Source organism: Chelonoidis abingdonii, chromosome 15 (genome assembly GCF_003597395.2).
Source record: "Chelonoidis abingdonii isolate Lonesome George chromosome 15, CheloAbing_2.0, whole genome shotgun sequence".
Taxonomy (NCBI): domain Eukaryota; kingdom Metazoa; phylum Chordata; order Testudines; family Testudinidae; genus Chelonoidis; species Chelonoidis abingdonii.
In genome coordinates, this window is record NC_133783.1 from 30,795,883 (window position 1) to 30,816,630 (window position 20,748).

Genomic DNA, 20,748 nt, shown 5'->3' on the forward strand with positions numbered 1-20,748 from the left:
GGCTGCGCCGCCGCCCCGGGCGGGGAGCGGGGCGGGGGGGCCGACCCGCTGTCACCATTTCTGGGGCCCGGCGCGCTGGAGAGTTCCCCTCTCCGCCTCCATCGCCTCAAAGACGGCGGCGGCGGCGGCGGCACATTCAGGGACCTGGGCCGACTCTAAACCCTGCCGCCGCCGCCGCCGCCGCGGCTCCAGTGCTGCTCGGGGCAGCTGGGGAAGGAGGGGGCCGCCGCCGCCGCCGGGAACAGCCGCCGCAGGGGGAGGAGGGTTCGCTGCTTCCCCTGTCTCCCGCCGCCGCCTGCGGGCCTCGGGTTGAGCCGCAGAGGCAGGCCCTGTCCACGGTGCCATCCAGCAGTAGCAGCAGCCATTACCCGGTCGCCGTCCAGAGCCCAGCGGCCGCCGCTGCAGCAGCGGGGAGAGGGGAACCAGCCTCAACCAAGGCCAGGGCCGTCTGCATCTTGCAGAAGCCGTCGCCTCTGCCCTGCCTGTCCTCGCTGTTCCTGAGCAGCCCCCGGCTCCCAGACATGACCGCCATCATCAAAGAGATCGTCAGCAGGAACAAAAGGAGATACCAGGAGGATGGCTTCGACTTAGATTTGACCTGTATCCTTGCCCGGCTCACTCTGTCGCTTGGCTTGCCGTTCCTCTGAGAGCCGTGTTCATCTCCCCAGCGACCTGTCGTGTTAATGCTGAGCAGGGATGCGTGTCTGTTCTCCCCTCCCCCTTCCACAGTGCTGCCATGTTCCTGACAGAATCTGCTGTGCTCCCCAGTGCAGCCAGAGCCCAGGCGGGCAGGCTGAGCTCTCGGCCTAGGCCCTGCACCCAGGATAGAGATGAGATTAAAATGAAAATGAGTGCTGCACCTACGGCTATTGCATCAGACCTTTACAGCAATTACCTACTGTGCCTGCCTGTGTTATTTGTATAGCTATGGTCGGCATAATTATTTCGAGCAAAATCAAATTAAAAAGTCAAAATATGTGGCTAGGTTTGTGCAGTTATTGTGATTGCAAGTTGGTCAATTTTTAGCAACCGTATTACTTTGTTTTGTGAAAAATGGAGGCAGTCTCTTATAGAAAAAGCATATCCCAGGTTGAATGTTGTCTTCCTTCCAGTTGATTGATGTAGGATTGGGCATGAACATTACCTGCTCTATAGTTGTGTTTTGGGTTTTGTCATATAGAGCTCAAAATAGAGATTGAGTAGTTATTTGGTCCCTGATGATGATGTCATGCAGGTTATTGGGTATTACATTTAGCAAATGGTGATTGTAGAGATTAACACTGGTACCTATTTGAAATTAAAGCATTCTAGTATGACCTGTATTGACATTTCTCTCACTTAGGTGTCCTGTCCCATTTACAGTGATTTCATTGCTCATGTTCAGAATAGTGCCTCTTATCTTGCTGTTTGTTTTTAGTTCAAATATAAAATGTAATTGTTCTACTGTGCTGCATTTAGTGATGCCTTTTTAATTGGTAACTCAACTACTTGAATCAGAGACATAATTTTAGTGGATGTGTAGCTTTGATTTGCTATTACCTGGGTCTTTGTGTAAATAGATACAACATATCTACTGACTGTGAACAAAGCATATGTTTCCAGTTTTTGGCTAAAACAAGTTCATGTTTGACTACAAGAAAATGGAAAAAAAGAACATAAGAAAATAACTATCATTAATTTAAAAACTGATCTCTTAAAAATACTAATTTGTCCATTCAGTGACATTGTATACTGGTAGATCTTGTGTGCATTAATGTACCTATGCTTAGGTGTGTAAGGACATTTCACAAACATAGGGGATGAGGTTCTTTTTACCAGCTGACTGATATGTTTTGAATACATAGGACCCTGAGAAATGTAGTGTTCGGGATATGTAATCTAAAACTCTATTAGGACTAACAAGTCAAACTATGAAGCATTAGAACTGCATAGTCCTTTGAACAGATGTATAGTAGCAGCAATGGACAGATGTTTGGCTCTGAATGTGTGTTAATAGTTTAATACATGACAATACAACCTTATATTCTATCAGAATTAAGTTCCGTTATTTATCACTTGCTATTCAAGCCCTAAAAAGTATTGAAACTGGTATTCATTTTCAGAAGGAGGTTCGAGTTTAGAATGGATTTACAGTAAAGTCAAGATATGCTTATTGCTCTTCAGAATGTGAGCAGAATTGCATCAGAGATAAAAGATTTCTTCTGTATGGAGAGAGTGAAGTGTCTGTAGTACAGAATATATACTATTATGTTGATTTGGGTCTCAGCCTAAAATTTTGAAGACAATTTAAACAAAATGTGTGATCCCAGGAAGTGACCATTTAGATTTTTAAAGCACTAGCTGCTACTTAGTAAAGCATTTGTGCTTTTTGGTAAATATTTTTCATTCTGTTTTGGGAACATACTAATCGATTAATGAGTTGCTATCATTTCAGACTTCCATTCTAAGTTCTTTCAACTTTTTATTTCTCTGTGATGTGGATAGTAATACAAACCTGGATTTTCAAGATATAGGTTAATATTATAAAACCTATAAGACTAATTTCTTGCTCTAAAATAAAACTTACAGACTTCAATTTTATTGTTATGCTAAATAGTGTGTGTACTTCTATAATGATAGTAAAAATGGAAACCAATAGCAATAAACCTGATTTCATACTTCTCAGTTTTAGGGTTTGTCCTTAAAACATTTTTTCTAAAATGTGTATGTCAGAAGGACTTTCTATAATAAAACAGAACTTCTTTTTAACTATTCATCTGCTTATACTTATTTTTGGCTTCTTGGGAAGAAGATTCTTGAATTTTAGTTAATTTTCTCACTTATCCGGCTCAGAGTTTTGCATGATACATTCAATATTATTACATAATTTGTCTACTTTGTACTTTGATGACTTAAAAAAAAATTCATAGACTTATTTTTTTTTTTGGGGGTTTACATTAGAGGTTTGTGAGAAGACAAACTAATTCGGACAGAGCCAACTTCTGGTTTTAACTTGTTTAAGTTTTATGGAAAGATTGGTTTTAGAAATAGTTCAGAATATTTCACGGAGGAGTTAGTATCAAAATAGTATGAAATGCTATTTTCCGTAAGATTCTGTATTTGCTGTAGAAGATTCTGAACAGATAATGAAGGAAGAAGGCTCCATGTACTGAATGACAAAATATAATTGGATGCATTAGAATACTAAACCTGATAAATTGGTGAGCATTTGATTTTATCATGACTTTTGTGAAGGCTTCACAAGGTAGCCCTTTGACAAAGTTATTAGTGGGGTAGTTAGTACTAAGTTCTCACTATATAACTTAATCAGTCTTTATACATGTAACTGCAAACTAATCTTAGTTGAGTTAACTTTTTTTGTGGGTAGAGAGATGGCTCATAACTTTGAGAAGGAAAGACTAGATTTTTAAATGTAGCACAGAAGGAGGTGTATGATCATATGATTGTGGGTCAGCTTTTTGATTTTGATTTTTCTTGTGTTTTTAATGTCAGAAGTCAGGATGTCTTTTCCTTTTAAAACTAACATAGATTTACATAGCTTACACATTGCTAAACATATTTTACAGGCCATAAAGTCCTTTTCAACAACAAAATGTTCTTTTGAGGATGAGTTGGAATTGTGTATGGGTAGTGATCACATCACAGGTTTAATACCAGAGATGCTTTTATATGTTGGTATTATGTTATATGAGCAAAACAACATAAACTAATCACTTAACAAGTGTCATATGATAAATAGATTATTTATGCAGAAAGAGGATTCTAACTTGATTACACTGATTTTTACCGATTACACTGATTTTTACCCATTACACAGGTTGAACGGCTAAACAAATTTCTTATGTCACACTTCAGCATGCACCATTTGTGGAAGTTTTTACATCCTTGGAATAGTGGTAGAAAGGGAAGTATTCAACATTATATCCGTTCATTTAAAAAAAGTTAAAAGTAATATCAAATATTTTTACCCCTCTCTGATTCCTTCTACCATATTTGTCTCTACTTCAGCTTGAACAGTTTTAAGTATGGTTTGTGAAATAGTAGATGGAGGGCAAGGGACAAATATAACTTTTCTATATTACTGGTTTCCCTTTAACATACAGTGACACCTTAACTGTATTTTTGAATAATTTTACAGTGCTTGAATACCTGTTATTTCTGAAACTACGTTCTTAATTTTTTAAATTTGCTATGGTTGATGAAAGTTAAGTGGTAACAATTGTGTAGAACTGTCTAATGTAACTTGGATTGAATGCATGTGTTTTAGATGTAGTCTGTAGAAAGTTATTTAAAACTTTTTGTGGAACTATCAGTCAGTTAAGAAGTCTAAAAAAATATGGTTTGTTGATGCCTATATTACATACCAGTTCACAGCTTCAGTCAGGCAGATTATGATCACTGCATTTTAAAATGTTCATTTCACACCAAAGTTTCATACTGCATTGAGATCAGCTAGCAAGGACACCTGTACTGATCCTGAAGCAGGACTAGGACCTCAGTTGTGTAGATAGTGACTTTTATGCATATTAATGTCAATGAACTCCTATAAAAGTTCTTACTATTATTACATTTAAAAATAATTGTGCATATATTGATTACTTAAATCAAAATTCTGAGCTGAAGTTTCACGATGTAATTAACTAAATTTTTCCTCTTAGTTCTACTGTCAGAGTATTGTGCACTTTTGAATAAAATCTTAAAATGATCATATAACTTCACCATAAATTATTGCTGCTTGGTTTTAGGAAAATAAATCCGAAGTAACAGTGTGATGTCTTAATTATCAAATATTTTAAAATCTAATATTCCATTTAAATTAGAACCAATATTTGAGGTTGCATTTAATTAGATAGTCAGTCTTTATAACTGAGGCACAATATAGTGATTCTTATTAAATATTTTGTAATGGAAGGTTTTAGTTGATACAAAGGTACTAAAATTCCCTATATAATTCGTGATTCCTAAATGTACTAGTAAATCATTGCATTTACTAAATTTACTGGTGAAAAAATATTTGTGTTTAGGTATGCATTATGTTGCTTAGCAATATTAAAAGCTTGACAGGTTGGAATTGCTCTTGGAGAATTGTCTAGGAAGTTGCATTTTGATCATGAAAAATTAGTTTCGGTGTCACTGAATTACTCGTATACCCTCTTGTAGTATTGTACTTAATAGCTATTATTTTTAAATGTGCACCAGAAGAGTGTTGGGTCATTAGCCAAGAAATATTGCTTCGATTTCCTGGTCCACCACTAGCTTCTTGAGTGAACTTTGGGTAAATCACTGCTTCATTTTCCCAATCTGTAAAATGTGTTAATAGTACTTCTCTACTTCACAGTAGCATGTGTTGAGAATAAAAAGATTTTGACATGTCCAGGTACTGTGGTACCATATAAGTACCTAAGTTAGATAACCAGGTGCTGTTAGATATAGAAATTTGTGCTCTAACACCGCCCCGCCCCCCCAACCACTGATTAGGTGAGCCCTTATCTTTTTGTGAGGAAGATTATTTAACTTTACCACTTTTGTATTATGTATTAATGGATAGCACTGTTTTGGTAATTAAAACCCATACAAAATATGTATTTCAGTAATTGCTTTTGCAAAAAATGCACTTTTGAGCTCAGCATTTTTGTGTTGTATTAGAAGGGAGACAGTGTATTTTCATTCAAATTATAGCTTGGCTCTTAGTATTTTCCTGTTCTATAAATGGTATGATAGTGCCAACTTCACGAGGAACTGCTTTATTTCTGCTTTGTCTAATGATTTTAGTCAATGTGCAGCTTTTCTGAAGACTGTTTGCACAAGCTAAACATAAAGTTAAAAATTAACAAATTACCTGTGTACACTGTTAAATGGACAGAAGCTGCCAGCTCTTCTTCCATGTGTTCACTTGTAGCTACTAGTCAAGTGATGGCTAATGTTCTGTTTGAATTCTTCTGTTCAAGCATGAGAGAAATGAATACAGAGGAACAGTGAATAACTTGTAAATGCCTGAAAGATAATGATTTTTTTAAAAAAAGAAATAGTAAAATTGTCTTTAGTGAAATTGTATGCTCTCAAATATTACTCAATCTTAGTTGGACAAGTAGTTTTGGAATATGTAATGGATTTGTCTAATTTTGTATTAAAATGGGTACTGCCCTGTAATGTATAAAATGTTGCAGGGTTTAGCTGAGCAGATGTATACTAAAATTGAAATTTGGTTTAAACAGACTAGGGAAACTTAAGCTCAAGGCTGCAACTATGTTAACTAAACATTGATTATATATTCTAGTGCACTGTACAAAATTATGAACTCCTGGGAGATATCTGCAGTACCATTTGAGCTGTACAACTAGCTGTCTTAATTCTGACTCTGCTTGCTTTTGAAAGGTTATTTAAACCATATTACTTTATAGTGGAATTTTCATAAATTTCGACTACTGGTGTTTGGTCACTTACTTCAGTAGGAGTGGAGTCAGGCCAATGCTGAGCAGTTTTGAAAATCCCACCCTTTAAGCCTTTGTTTTAAAGTAAAATGTCAATGGATGGGTTAAACTTCAGCCTTTGAGAGTGTTGTCTTCTTTATGGATGTTTACAAATTGCTAGATAGAATACACATCACACTAATGTCTGAACATTAAGCCTTAGTTCTGTCCTCAGATAGTTGCATGTAACTACTTTTGTTAACTTCAAAGAATATATTACTCAGCTGTCTCTGGGAAGAATATATCCCTGTATATGGAGCGTGTGAAACATTGGGGCTGGTTACTATTGCTGCAGCATGGCATAGATAGAAATACGAGTGAGGTCTCTTCATATCTGTTGATTGTTGACTAATAGCTCTCTTAGTAAAGATTTTTTTTTTTGGTCATTGCATAATTGGTTATTCTCAGTACACTTAATGATTATGTAGTAACTCTATTGAAACTTTCCAAAGTGTAATGTTTGATGTGTGGGTAGCAGTTACTTTATTTAGAAAAACTTTCATAGTTTTTATTATGTGTTAAATAATTTTCAGAAGCACTTAAGTACCTTTGATTTATGCCAGAGGAAAGCATAATTACATGTGTGTATTTGTATTATCTTGATCTGTGGCAATCTGAGTACAGAAATTTCTCATAGCTTGATGAGAATATACTAATTTATGGAAGTGGCCTATGTGACTTACTGTAGCACAGTAATTCATTATTAGATTGCTCATCTATTAGAGAACGTACTTTGTTTAAAGTCACACAATGTTCTGTTATAAGGTTGTTTGGCTCGCCCCATTCTGCCCCCCTGCGCTTCTGTTTGGAGTTGTCTCCGGGGCCTGCACGCTTCCTGGCTGGAATGCTGGGCGGGTGGGGTGGGGCTAGCCCATGTGCCCTTGGCTGGAAAGCTGGGTGGGCGGTACAAGCCCCAGTACTCCAGATTCGCTCCCCAGCTGGAACACTGGGTGGAGCGGTGAAAGCCCCCATGCCGTGACCCCGCTCCTTGGCAGGAGTGCCAGGCAGGCAGAGCGGAGCAAGACCCCATACCCCGACTCCACTACTCTCCTGCCTCAACCAAGCTTCACAATCATCATTGGTGAGTACAATATTAAATTGTTGAAAATTATTTAAAACTTATACAGTATAAATATATAATGCCTTTTGTCTGGTGAAAAAAATTCCCTGGAACCTAACCCCCTCCCCCTTTTACATTAATTCTTATGGGGAAATTGGATTTGCTTAACATTATTTCACTTAAAGTAGCATTTTTCAGGAACATAACTACAATGTTAAGTGAGGACTTACTGTAGTTCAGGAAGCAAAAAATATTTGAAAAAGGGAAATTTCCAGCATATGAGCTAAAACCATACAGAATATATTGCCCTTCAAAAAATTAATATTATTCTTAGGCAAGACTTCTGTATATGAAGTTTCTGCCTTTGTTGAACTTAGTCTTTATAATGAAATGACAGAATTTGCCTGAATCATTGTTGTCAGGCACCACGTTTAATGCAGCACAAAAAAAGTGAAATTAAACAACCTACTGATAAATCTAAAGTTAGTATTTTTAGGCCCTTTGCACTATGTGTAACGTTACCACATAAGAAATTTTAATAGTAATAGACTGTATCCCCGACCAGTGCAAGCCATAAAAAGCAAGGGAATAACAGGTAAGTGTTGTGTTTTGTTTTTTTTAAACACAGTATGAACACCCCTGAGGTGCGTTTCATAACCCCTTCGTTCTCAGTCTAGTGTGTGTTGATTGCTCAGTATTGTAACCTGGTTTATTGGTTATGTGTATATATATATTCGCCTTGGTATCCTGTTGGTGTTTCTTTCATGATTACATTTTGTGTAGTTCTGTACATGTTTTTTTATCAGTTTGTGTAAATGATACAGTAACTAATTGCAAATAGTGGCTGGAAGATGTTTTTCTGTAATGTTTAGGAAGTGATGAGGGGGTCTGTTAACTCTAATTTGGTTATTTATACATAGAAATTGCAGAATTGAAATCTGTATGTATGCAAGTAGAATGAAGTTTGTACATTAGTCTTTGGTGGTTAGGGTAGAGATGATGCTAGAGTGATAGTTGAGATCAAGAGGAGGAACTAGTAAATAGAGTGTAGCAAGGATGTTGAATGACTTAATTATTTCCTTGGTTTTCATGGTGTGTGTGTGTGTGTTGGTGGGTTATGCAGTGTAGGAAAAAACCTCAGATTAGTTTTTCCTGGGGGGGAGAATTTTCCATAGTTTTTAATCTCTGTATATCAGTATGGATATTCATGTAGTTTGGTATCAACATTAATACATACTGTACTAAAAAACATAAATGCCAGGATTAAGGTTGCTTTTTTCCTATGCAGTCTTAATTCAGGACCTTTCTGTGTATACATTACCCTAGTTCTGCCTAACATCACATATGAAGTCCTGAGGTAGAGCCAGCAATAGAACCCATTTCTCCAGGGTTGTAAGGTTGTCTGTGGCCTGGTCTAGACTAGGAAATTAGGTCAATATAACTGTATCACTCGGGTGTGAAAGTCTACAACCCTGGGCAACTCAGATAAAATGACCCGACCTCCCCCTCCGGGTAGACAGCACTAGGTTAATGGGAGAATTCTCCTGTTGACCTATGCCAACAGGAGAAGGCCTCCTCTCATTGGCATAGGTAGCATCTTCACTGAAGTGCTATAGTGGTGTTGCTGCAGTGTTCTAAGTGTAGATGAACCCTACAAATGAAGTTATTCCAGAATAGCTATTCTCCATAATTCCATGTGTAGGCATGCTTTTATTTGGCAATGAGTGCCTTGTTCTGGTTTAGCTTAATGTGATTTGGTAGTGGATTCAGGAATAGTTTCTGGGCTTTAAATTCACGCCATACCTTAATCTGTATTAACTTCTAAGACCTTCCTTAGTTGATTGTAACATAAGTTAACACCGTTTCTGTTCTTGCAGCAGTCCTTCACTGCCCATGCCATGAAGTAGGTGGATGAAGTTCAGTAGGAAAAAAGTACACAATCACGCAATTAAACATTATCAGAATGCATGTATGCAGGTGATTTGAATAAGGGTCATGTGGACAGTTTTTAATGTAGGATAGTCCTGTGACTCAAGTGGTAGAAATCTGTGTTATGACTCAGAAGTGCAATGTTCAGACCCTACTAATTCTGCTCTCTTGAACATATGCACTATAATACAGTTCTTAATTACAGGGTCACATTTTTTTTTCTTGCAAGATCCCTGCATCATTCAGTACACTACATGGATGCATAAAGTTGCAGAGAATTGTAAATCCTGCTTTACCTAAATTGAGTGCTTGATTTAGCAGCTAACATACTGTTTTTGATCTAGTATTACAAATGTATCAAAAATAACTCCAGTCACTAGACTTCATTAGAATAAAACAAGTGTATTCCACCCCCAATCTGGTATTGAAGATTGCTTTGCATTCCTGCTTTTGTCTCTGTATTAATGATCTTCCAGAGGAAGTTATGGTTAAGGATGTTAATAGCAGAAAATTCTTGTAAATCCCTAAATTAGATTTCACAAAACTTTTCATGCAAAATGTTTCTGTCCTCCAGGCTGATATGTGTTTTTGTATTTTTCCCTATTTATGAAAGTTTTGGTATCTTTTGGGACTTCTATAAAATTATCTGTATTTTAGTCCTTGCTAAGAACAGTGATACAAAGCGTGGATATGTTAACTTGAAAGCAGCTATCAGAAAGATGCAACTCTCTAGCCTAGAAATTCTTTTTGGCTAAGAAGGAATACAATGTAGCTCACTCTTAGCTGTGCTGGTCTTGCAGGCTAAAATGAGTAAAGAGTAGAAGAACATATTATTCTTGAATATGACCTGAAGAGATTAACATTCTTGATTGTACGTATGCGCTTTGTCTTTGCCAGAAACATCTACCCAGACTTTTTGTTGTTGGGGCCACATACATATTTCCTTGTAGAACTGAACAGTTGTACCGGAAGTGACATATCCTTCTAGCTGCTTTTATGCTAACTAGTTTTCCTTGTTGAGCTAGATTTTCCTGGAGTTTGAGTAATGTAGTCATGCTGTTGCTTGGTTTGTTGGACTTTTTTTTATTTTAATTTCTTATTGATTATTTCTCTTGGTGGTGAGAGAATCTCATTCACATTCTGTAACATCAGCAACCACTTCTTAGGGAATTTATCAGCTTTCCAGAGGAACTCATGCCATCTTTTTCGTGCATGGTTTCCCACATTACTATAAAATAGAACTTGCTTGTAGCCTTTGTACTCCAATTAGACATTTTTATTTACATGACATTTTGTAAATAGAAGATTTTCTCCCATGCTTATAGTATAGATAAACAGAATTGCTTACTGTGCTTAAATTACATGCTACAAATTTCAGTTTAAAATATAAAAAGGATTTGAACTGAAAACAGATATTAAAAGATTAAAATGCTACCCCTAAATCTCAAAATTGTCCTATTAATAAACCACATCTGAGACTCTCTCTTCTTGTTCTTTAAGTCACAGATGGCAGAGCTGGCAAAGTGCAGCTGGTTGGCTACAAGGAATCCTCCTTTACTTTCTGAAGAACTTCCTTCCTGTTCATTTCCCTTCTACTTCCTGACCATCCAGAGTCACTGAAAAATAGCAAGCTGATTATGTGTCGCAGACCAACCAACGGGAATGCAGCCTGTATCTAAATAGGGAGTGTGTGTACAGGATAGTACTGCCAACTGGCAAATGTCATGAGTGGCAACAGACTTCTGTAGATGCATGCCCAGTGCAGCTCAGTGCATTTTTTTTTTTAATTAGGAACAGCCAAAAAAAGACACACACATTCGTTGGTGCTTGAGGTACAGCCAAACTTCTTTAAATCTGCTTTAGAGAATGCTTGTGGATGTCACTTTAGGGGTGAATCCTGTCCCTTATCTGTCACTGCTCTTGAATCAGTAGGATTTAGCGGTGCAGAGGTTGAGATGAAAATTTTGGTAGCTCATGTAGAGGATTTGCACACTTTGTGTACCATTGAGGTCCAGCTATGCAACCCTATGCACCTCATACAGCTAGGATTTGGCGGTAGTCATGGAATCCAGTGACCATTTCCTTTACACAATGGAGCAAAAGAAACATCGAGACTATTCCAGCAAATGGTGACTCTACTGCTGTGAGGTGATGGCATGGGGACTGACCCCAGTGCACACTTAATTTGCTTAGGATACGTGCTCTGCCTAAGATTTGGGTCTTTGACAGATTATAGTTCTAAATTCAGACTGTCTGCAGACTCAGGAAGAAAGCACAGCAGTGATTACACCGGTTTCGTGTTTGAAATCATGAAGGCTAAAAATGTAATTTTTTTTCTATATGGAAGTTTAAGATCCGTAGGATTGGGTGAGAGATGGCTTTCACTTATCAGGAAGTTGTCTTCTCTCCATTGGTGATTTGCCAGGTGGATTTGTCAAGACCTGTATCTGTCTTAGGGTATTTCTGCACAGCAGCTGAGAGGTGTAATTCCCAATATGGGTAGACATACCCATGTTGGCTTTTCTCAGGTTAGTGCCTAAAAATAGCAGTGTGGCAGCAACAGCACAGGCGGCAACTCAGGCACCTCCCCTGTGTTACATGCTTGGTCAGTAAGCCAGTGCCGCTGCCTGTGCCAGTGTGGCCATGCTAGTATTTTTAGATGCTAGCTTGAGCAGAACTAGCATGTGACTGACTTTCTGCACTGGGAATTACACTTCTCAGCTGCTGTGTAGACATACCTTTAGTTACTTCTAAAGAATGTGCTGCCTCTGTGTGTGTCTATAGAGACTGAAAAAAACTTATGAATCTAGAAAGAATGATGGCTTTTTTTTGTTACCCCATATTCGAAGGAGCATGTGTTGATGTTAGACTTTTTTTAAAAAAGTAATTAACAGTTTACAAAATGTGCATACACTGAAAATCCTCTATTTAGAAAGTAAACTTTCTATGGACTTTCTAGTATGGTTTATAAGTACCATACAGAACTTGCCATTTGGTTGCCACTTGTTGTATAGGTAATTATTACCTGTGAAAGAAAATGTGTAAAAGTGTATTTTGTATAAAAATCATACATCATATAATTCTTTAGGTAATCTTAATGATTTAAAGCTCTAATTTTGTTGATTTAAAAGAGAATTCTCTGACAAATAAGACTTTAGTTGTGCATGTGTTTGCAACTCTCTTGGGAGTGGATTTAAGGGCATCTTAATTATTGGAAAATATTTCAGGGTAACTTATTAGGCCTACTTTCATTATTTACTGTTCCATAACATAAGAATTTTGTTCAGTAACTTCATCTGTTTTTTCTGATTTTAGCTATAGTCAAACACCAACTCACCCTAAATGGAACTGCTTAAACAAATGTATTAAAATACTTGAAAGAAAAAAAAATTATACTGCATGCCCTTTAATTGTTGACTTACGCTCAGATGTAACTACAGAGGAAAATAAGACCATGTTATAAATTAATTACAACTGTTCCTAATTGTTACATTATTTATGGTTTGTTCCTCTAGAAATAGCACAAATCTCAACTTCTTTTTTAAAAATGAAAAATTTTCTTTCCATTTTGGGAATTATTTCAAGGTTATGGAATAAAGAAATCTATTTACTGTCAAATCCAGAAATACAATTATAAAAGAGTACGCTGTGATATACAAGTAATTCACTTGTATGTTTCTTTTTCACATTTTATCTTCTGTTTGTCTTACTATCAGGGAAGCATCACTTTTTCATCGTAATATTTGCTATTATTACCAGTGTAATTCTGTTATATTGCCAGTTTTGATTTACATGTGTTGAATGCTCTCCTGTTCATTCAGGAGATACTTTGGTGTACATTTTGAACTTGCTGTGTATTTGAGAATTTTATATACAAAGAAATATGTAAATACTAGGGCTGTCAAGTGTTAAAAAATTAATTGTGATTAATCGCAGTTTCAGTTGCATTGTTAAACAATAATAGAATACCATTTATTTAAATATTTTTGGAGGTTTTCTATATTTTTAAACAGGGCTCCAGCCTCCCTCCCTCCCCTGCTGTTGGCAGAGCTGGGGTTTCAGCCTCTGCTGGCTGCAGAGCTCCTGAGCTGGGGCTGCCACTGCTGCCTCCCTCCCCAGCCAGAGGTTAACATGTTAAAATTAATTAATTTTGTTTTCAGTTAATCACAGGCGTTAACTGTGATTAATAGACTGCCCTGGTAAATAAAATTGTCAGAGCTGAACTTCCTTTTTATAAGTTTGTCAGCGTAACGTTAGGGAAATACTTTACTCTTAATATCTTTATCAGGTAGCAGATTAGGAGAATCTTTGGTTAGAGAAGATTTTATTGATGATGTCTTTGAAACTTAACTTGAGGCTTACACTACTAATTTTTCTTTCCAAGGTATCCTGATGTTAAGTAGACAGTGTTGAACTGGCAATGAGAAGAGAAAACTATGAAAATGTTAGTTAGGGGATCCTGGGGGGCAGTCGGGATGGGGAACAGATGCGGTTGGATAGGGCAGAGGTTCTAGGGCGGCAGGGGATGGAGAGTAGGGGGGTTAGTGGGTGGGGTCCCAGGAGGGGGTGGTCAGGAGACAAGGAGCAAGGGGGGCTTGGAGAGGTGAAGGGTTCTGAGGGGGGCAGTCGGGGTAGAAGGTGGGGAGGGGTCAGATGGGTGGGGGCCAGGCTGTTTGGGGAGACACAGCCTTCCCTATCCAGCCCTCTATACAGTTTTGTACTCCAATGTGGCCCTTGGGCCAAAAATTTGCCCTCACCTGGGTTAAGGTGTATTATTTGCTTTCACATTTGTAGCTAAATAAAGTTCCCCATTTTTCTTCTCTCCATGCCATCTGAAAAATAAAATCTAGCCCACAGTTAATCTTGAGGCTCCAGTAATTTTGCTTTGCAAAATGGTAGCTTTTTTTTTTTTAAATGCATTTAAACGCAGTTTAGGCCTTGAATTTAGACTCTCACTGCAGAAAATTTTTTTAGAAAATCTTTTTCTTTTTCTTGAGGGTAAGAGTAAGAAATGTGTATGGTGAGTTCAGGGGAGATTTTAAAAACTTTAAAACAAATTGTATACTCTTTAATATTAATCAGTGCATGCAATTTAACTTATATTTCATCTTATTGAGACTCCTTTTCAAAAGCATAGGTGGCTTCATTTACTGTAAGCAAGTGCATGAATTTTTGTCTATGCACTATTGCCATATTACTTCAGAATAGTCTCTTGTAATATGAGGATGCATTTGTCCAAAGTTATTTGACAGTACGTTTTGACCAGGTTTATTTAGTTCTACTTTTCATGTTAAACAATTGTGTTCTTTAGCATGATTTTTTTCTTTGAGGCATTTCCAGAAATAATAAAAATCAATATTTGAAATGTGTGAAAGCTAAGTTTCTGCATCTTTAGATTCATGGGTTCTCTTTTCAGTTTCTTCAGAGAGCTTCAGAATTCAAATGGTACTTGGATTGCAATGAATTTCACTAATTTCAAGATTTCTTTATCATTAAGTCACTTGGGCATGGAAATCTGGCATGGATTCCCTGCACTGCTGTGGTTGGAAAAGTGTCTAAGCAGTTGAGTATATAACTGAAGTTTTAGTAAAATCTATGATCAGTCGTACTCTGCTTATTACGGGCAAGATTCAAATACACCGGACCCTCACTAGAATGCATGTCTATATAGCGTGAATTCGTTTATAACGTCGTTGCGGCTTGAATCCCAAATTTAATTACTTTCATTGGAATTTGTTAACGCATTCCCCACTATAATTTGGTCCCTGCATTAACACGGTACCGCGCATGGATCCCAAATCCCGCATTTTAGTGAGGGTCTGCTGTCATTACGTTACTCCGCAGGTAACCCACTTCGCTTCCATGGAGCTACATGCATAGTGAAGTATGTTCAACATGACTAAAGATGGTGGAATTCAGCCTAGAATGAGAAATTCTCTGATGAAACTGTTTAAACTTCAGTCAGCTATCTCTGCTGTTCAAAAATTGATTTGTGGCACATACAGTCCATATCCTTAAAATAAAGGAGTGTTAGATTTAACCATAGTCAATGTAAACATCTAGAACCGGTGGGCAAACATTTTGGCCTGTGGGCCACATCTGCGTGGGGAAATTGCATGCAGGGCCATGAATGTAGAGTTTGGGTGTGGGAGGGAGTGTGGGGTGTGGGAGGGAGTGCAGGAAGGGACTCAGAGCAAGGGATTGGGGTGTCGGAGGGACTCAGGGTAGGAGTGCAGGGTGCGGCAGGAGGCTCAGGGCAGGAGTTCGGGCCGGCACTTACCTTGAGCAGCTCCGGTTTGGCAGTGGGGCTAAGACAGGCTTCCTACCTGCTCTAGCCCTGCGCCCCTCCTGGAAGTGGCCGGCTCCACATCCTTGCAACCCCTACGGGAGGGAGGGCAGATGGCTCTGTGTGTTGCGCTCACCTATGAGTACCTCCCCTGAAGCTCCCATTGGCCACGGTTCTCAGTTCCTGGCAATGGGAACCGCGGGAGGCGGTGCCTGCAGGCACGGACAGCGCGCTGAGCCCTCTGCTGGCAACCTTACAGGCCGGTTCCAAAGCCCTGATGGGCTGAATCTAGCCCGCACGCTATAGTTTGCCCACCCCTGATCTATAAGTATCTTGGATACTGAAGAAACTTGTACTGCTTGGAAACTGACAGGTTGACCTCACCGCATGGGAGGGTTTAATTAATGGTGTAGGAAAGTAGGGGCAGAGTTTGTGTAAACCGGGAATCTGTAAATGAACTGGTCCAGGTTACAACTCTTTCCCGCCTGTACCTTTGTTTGACCATGTATGCTATTTGAAACAATATATCCATTAGCTTGCACATTTTAAATATCATTATTGCTTGGATGCTCTGTTTGGTCTGTCCTCTTTATGGCCTATAATTAAGACTGCGAGTCTGTCACAGGTCACGGAAGTCATGGATTCTGTGACTTTCTGTGATCTCCATGACTGAGTCAGGCAGTCCCTGGGCCAGCAGCAGCAATTTAAGTATGGGGGAGGAGGCTCTGGGCTAGGGGCAGGGAGTTGGGGAGTGCGGGTTTAGGGCGCTTAACTCGGGGTGGGGGGCTCCTTGGCTCCAACTTGCATGGCCCCCCTGCAGCTCCTAGGCGGTGGAGGGGGGGGGGGTCTCTGCACTGCCTGCACTCCTAGGCCCCGCCCCTGGAGCTCGGGTTGGCTGCAGTTCCTGGCCAGTGGGAGCTGTGGCAACCAGCGCTTCTGGCGGGAGCAGTGGAGCCCCTTGTCCTTGCCCCCACATCTGCCGCCTATGAGCTGCAGGGATGCAGAGCTGGATAAGAAGCCTCATCAACCTCCCTCCCCCCAGCACCAGTGGGGGTCTTGGGCCACCTCCCCCAGTATCTGTGGTGCCCCTGGACTGCCCCCCCACCAGTTTTAGTCAGGGCAGGTATTTTTAATAAAAGTCATGGATGGGTCACGGGCCCGTGAATTTTTGGTCACGGTCCGTGACTTGTCCATAACTTTTACTAAACAGAACTGTAACTAAAATATAGCTTTACCTATAATCTTTTGTTTAATCTGCAGATTACTCCATATAGAAATCCTGGAAAGTAGTTGCTTAGACTGAGAGAACGATAGTTTTCATTGTTTTGGATATTTTTCTGTCTTGAGAATAATGGCATCATGATTGTGTGAATGAATATTTTCAAATGTGTTTTTTGGAGTAGCGCAAACTAGGTTTTTTTTTAAAGAGTGAATTAGTTTGCAAACTATCTGAAGTGTGTTTGAGTTAGAGGGAAATTACTGTTTAAGTACAGTGTTTATTCCCAGTTGTAGATGCAGAGGAATTGCTGTACTTAAGGTTGTTTCATACAATATACTGCAGCATTGCATTTACTAAATATTTTTTATAATCCTTATGCAAAACTTGGATATACTCTTGAGCTGGAGAAATAGTTGTTTAATAGAAAGCTTTACTCTTAGTTATATAGCAAAATGATAAATACTAATTTGATTTTGCATATGTTAGTGCATATCAGGGTGGATTTGATTTAAATCATGATTTAAATCACTAGTCAGGAAGACTCAATTTAATCATGGATTTGTGCATAAAAGTGCATTCTTGTTGGCTGTTACAACCTTAATACATATTCTTCACAAGTCAGAGATAGGTGAGACCCAAACTGGGTCTTAATGCTGCTGCTGTTATAGATTTCCCCTTCTAGTGAGAGAATGTTATAGTAGATCTCAAATCAATGAAGGCTATGCTGAGAAAGACTTCAAGTCTTCTGGAATATGTTGCTCAAACAGTTTCACTTTTGTTTCTACTGCCTGTAGCTTCCTTCTCCCATTTATCTCCAGACTTCTCCTTGTCCAGATCTATTCTGCCCCCAACAATCTTCTATTCATTGAACTTTTTGAAACTTTTCATTATTAGAGAGAGGTAAGGGATTGACTCTGTGTACACAAGTTTGCAGAGGGACAATAGAATTGAAGTCCATTATGTCTCACTGCTGTATATTATTTATTTAAAAACATTTTTGCTGTTAACAAGCATGTTATCTCTGGAGACACACATCCACAGTTTTGAGACCTGCAAAACTAAGTATCTCTGATGGTATCTTCTAGACTGAGCACTGAGTCTCATTGGGAAAATAGAAAGATTAACCTAAATAATCTATACAGAAGCCCTGGGAACCCCGTAAGATTGGGTCCCTAATCCATGAACTATTGGAACTCATTTACAAAACTATTCTTAAACATTACATGAATATATTGTCTCATACTATGGAATTAGAATTTATAATCCCTATTCCATGATATGTTTGAGCTATAATGTATCTTAATTAAAACTATCTTCAGATAAAATGCTTTTTGAGGAAAAAATCTATCAAAAAAACCTGATTTAAATAAAACAGAATTTTTTGATTTTTTTTAAAACATTGATTTTTAAAATAGGATATCTCCATTAATTTTATTTTATCTCCTGGAATTGGAAGGGATCTTGAAAGGTCATTGAGTCCAGCCCCCTGCCTTCACTAGCAGGACCAAGTATTGATTTTGCCCCAGATCCCTAAGTGGCCCCCTCAAGGATTGAGCTCACAACCCTGGGTTTAGCAGGCCAGTGCTCAAACCACTGAGCTATCCCTCCCACTCTAGTACATATGCTTAGTCTTTTTATGAGGGCAGTTGTGTTATATGTTTACAAATTGGCTTGTTTTAGAACAGTCGGTTGTCATAGGTGAACTTTTTAGTGCAGGATGCAGACTATAAGCATTTTTGTGAACAAAACAGTTCTGTAACAGGAATATGGTTTTATAATATGCTTCCGAAACCTATGGAGAAGGTAATTGAGTATGCTAATTTAAAAGCTAGCTAGTTGAGTAACTTACTGTTAACTGGTCAAACTATGTCCATGAACCACTTACTTATAATTATTAGCCTCTAATTGCTGTAGAGCAGGGGGTCTGCAACCTATGGCACGCGTGCCAAAGATGGCACATGAGACGATTTTTAACTGCACGCTGCTGCCTGCTGGGACTCTGTCAGGCAGCAGCGTGCCATTAAAAATCCTACCCAGCCCACTCTTCTCCGCCCTCTGCTTCCCCTCTACGGGGGCAAGGGGCAGAAGCTGGGTCCTGCCAGCTCCCTTGCCTTTTCCTATAATGTGCTGGGTTCCTGCCCCTCCTCCGCCTCTGACCCTCCTGCCCTGCCGGCCGATAAGCTGATGGTCCTTGCGAGGGAGGGGGTCGGGAAGGAGCAGATTGAGCGTGCTTGCTGCTCCTGGTGGAAGCAGAGAAGGAGTGGGGGTGGGCCTTGGGGAAGGGGGGTGTATGGAATAGAGGCATATCCCCTCCAACCCTCTGCTCTGAGCCCTGCACACACCCTCAGGCCCGAGCCCTGTACCTCTCCATACACACTCAGCCCCTGCTTGAGTTCTTCACCCCCCACCCCACGACCCTGGCCCTGACTCTGGCACCCCCACACATCCCCCCCAGCCCTCACACCTGCACCCCCTCAATGCCCCCAGCCCTCTGCCCTGACTCTTGCACCCCCACATACCCAGCCCCCATGCACCCCAGACATCCTGACTCTTGCACCCTCCACATCCCCAACCCCACCTTGAGTACCAAACAGGAACTTCTACATCACCACCCCCCACATTCCCATCTGCACCCTCGCACCAAATGGGAGCTGCCCAGGTAAGTGCCCCACACCCAAACCTCCTGTCCCAATCCTGAGCCCCCTCCCTCATTCTAGCTCCTGGCCTTCACCCCCAGCCCTGTGTTCAGTGCACTCTCACCCTCAGCTAAGTACAGAGAGAGGAAGAGAATGGGTCAGAGCCAGGGAGGAGGTGGGTACCCATTGTATGTGAGCAGGGCTGGGACCCCAGACCAGCAGCGGGCTGAGCAGGTCCAGCAGCTGGGATCCTGGCTGGCAGGAACCGGCAGACGGAACTCCTGAGTGGCAGTGGGCTGAGCTGTTCAGCCCACTGCTGGTCTGGGGTCCCGGCCCCACACAGCCCACTGCCAGTCTGGAGTTCTGGCTGCCGGACCCTTGCCAGCCAGGGTCCCGGCCACAGTTCCTGCTCAACCTGCTGCCAGCCTAGGTGAACAGAAACCAAGCTCAGCAGTAGGCTGAGCAGGCCGGCGGCATAAGATCAACATTTTAATTTCATTTTAAATGAAGCTTCTTAAACATTTTGAAAACCTTTTTTATTTTACAATACAACACTAGTTTAGTTATATAATATATAGACTTAGTAAGAGAGACCTTCTAAAAAACATTAAAATGTATTACTGGCACGTGAAACCTTAAATTAGAGTGAATAAATGAAGACTCTTCACACCACTTCTGAACGGTTACTGACCCCTGCTGTAGAGTAAAAATTTAATAATTAATAACATAGAAGTAAATACAAAGCAGTAGCTAATTTTTTGTAACTATACTAATTGAACACAGCTTATTACTACTTTCAACAGAAAGCTGTAGACTGCATGCTGTCTAATGTTCAAGACAGTATGTACAGTGAAACCCTGCTATAACGCGATGTTTGGGGTCCAAAAAATTCCATCGCAATAAATGCGGGGGTGTGGGATAGAAGGGTTTGAAGCTGTGTCAGTTTAAGTCAGTGGTCCCCAACGCGGTACATTGATGTGCGCTGCCTAGAGCCGCAAGTGCCCAGCAGGGGAGAGAAGCCGCGGTCCCGTGCCTGCTGGGGACAGGATTTAGAGACTTCGGGCGCCGGTGCTCTCTGTCCCCAGGAGGCGCAGGGCCGTGGCTTCTCTTTGGGTTCAAGAGGAGCCGCAGCCCCATGCGTGCTGGGG

General features: G+C 40.1%; 1 protein-coding gene across 1 annotated transcript in view; it reads left to right on the forward strand.

Moving 5' to 3' along the window:
- Nucleotides 1–432: 432 nt before the first annotated feature.
- Nucleotides 433–20,748, forward strand: part of PTEN (phosphatase and tensin homolog) — a 105,813-nt gene continuing 85,497 nt past the window's right edge. Inside the window, exon 1 of the mRNA XM_075072683.1 lies at nucleotides 433–600. Within this exon, the coding sequence (XP_074928784.1) occupies nucleotides 522–600 (79 nt within the window). The 5' untranslated portion in view covers nucleotides 433–521. The remainder of the gene's footprint in view (nucleotides 601–20,748) is intronic.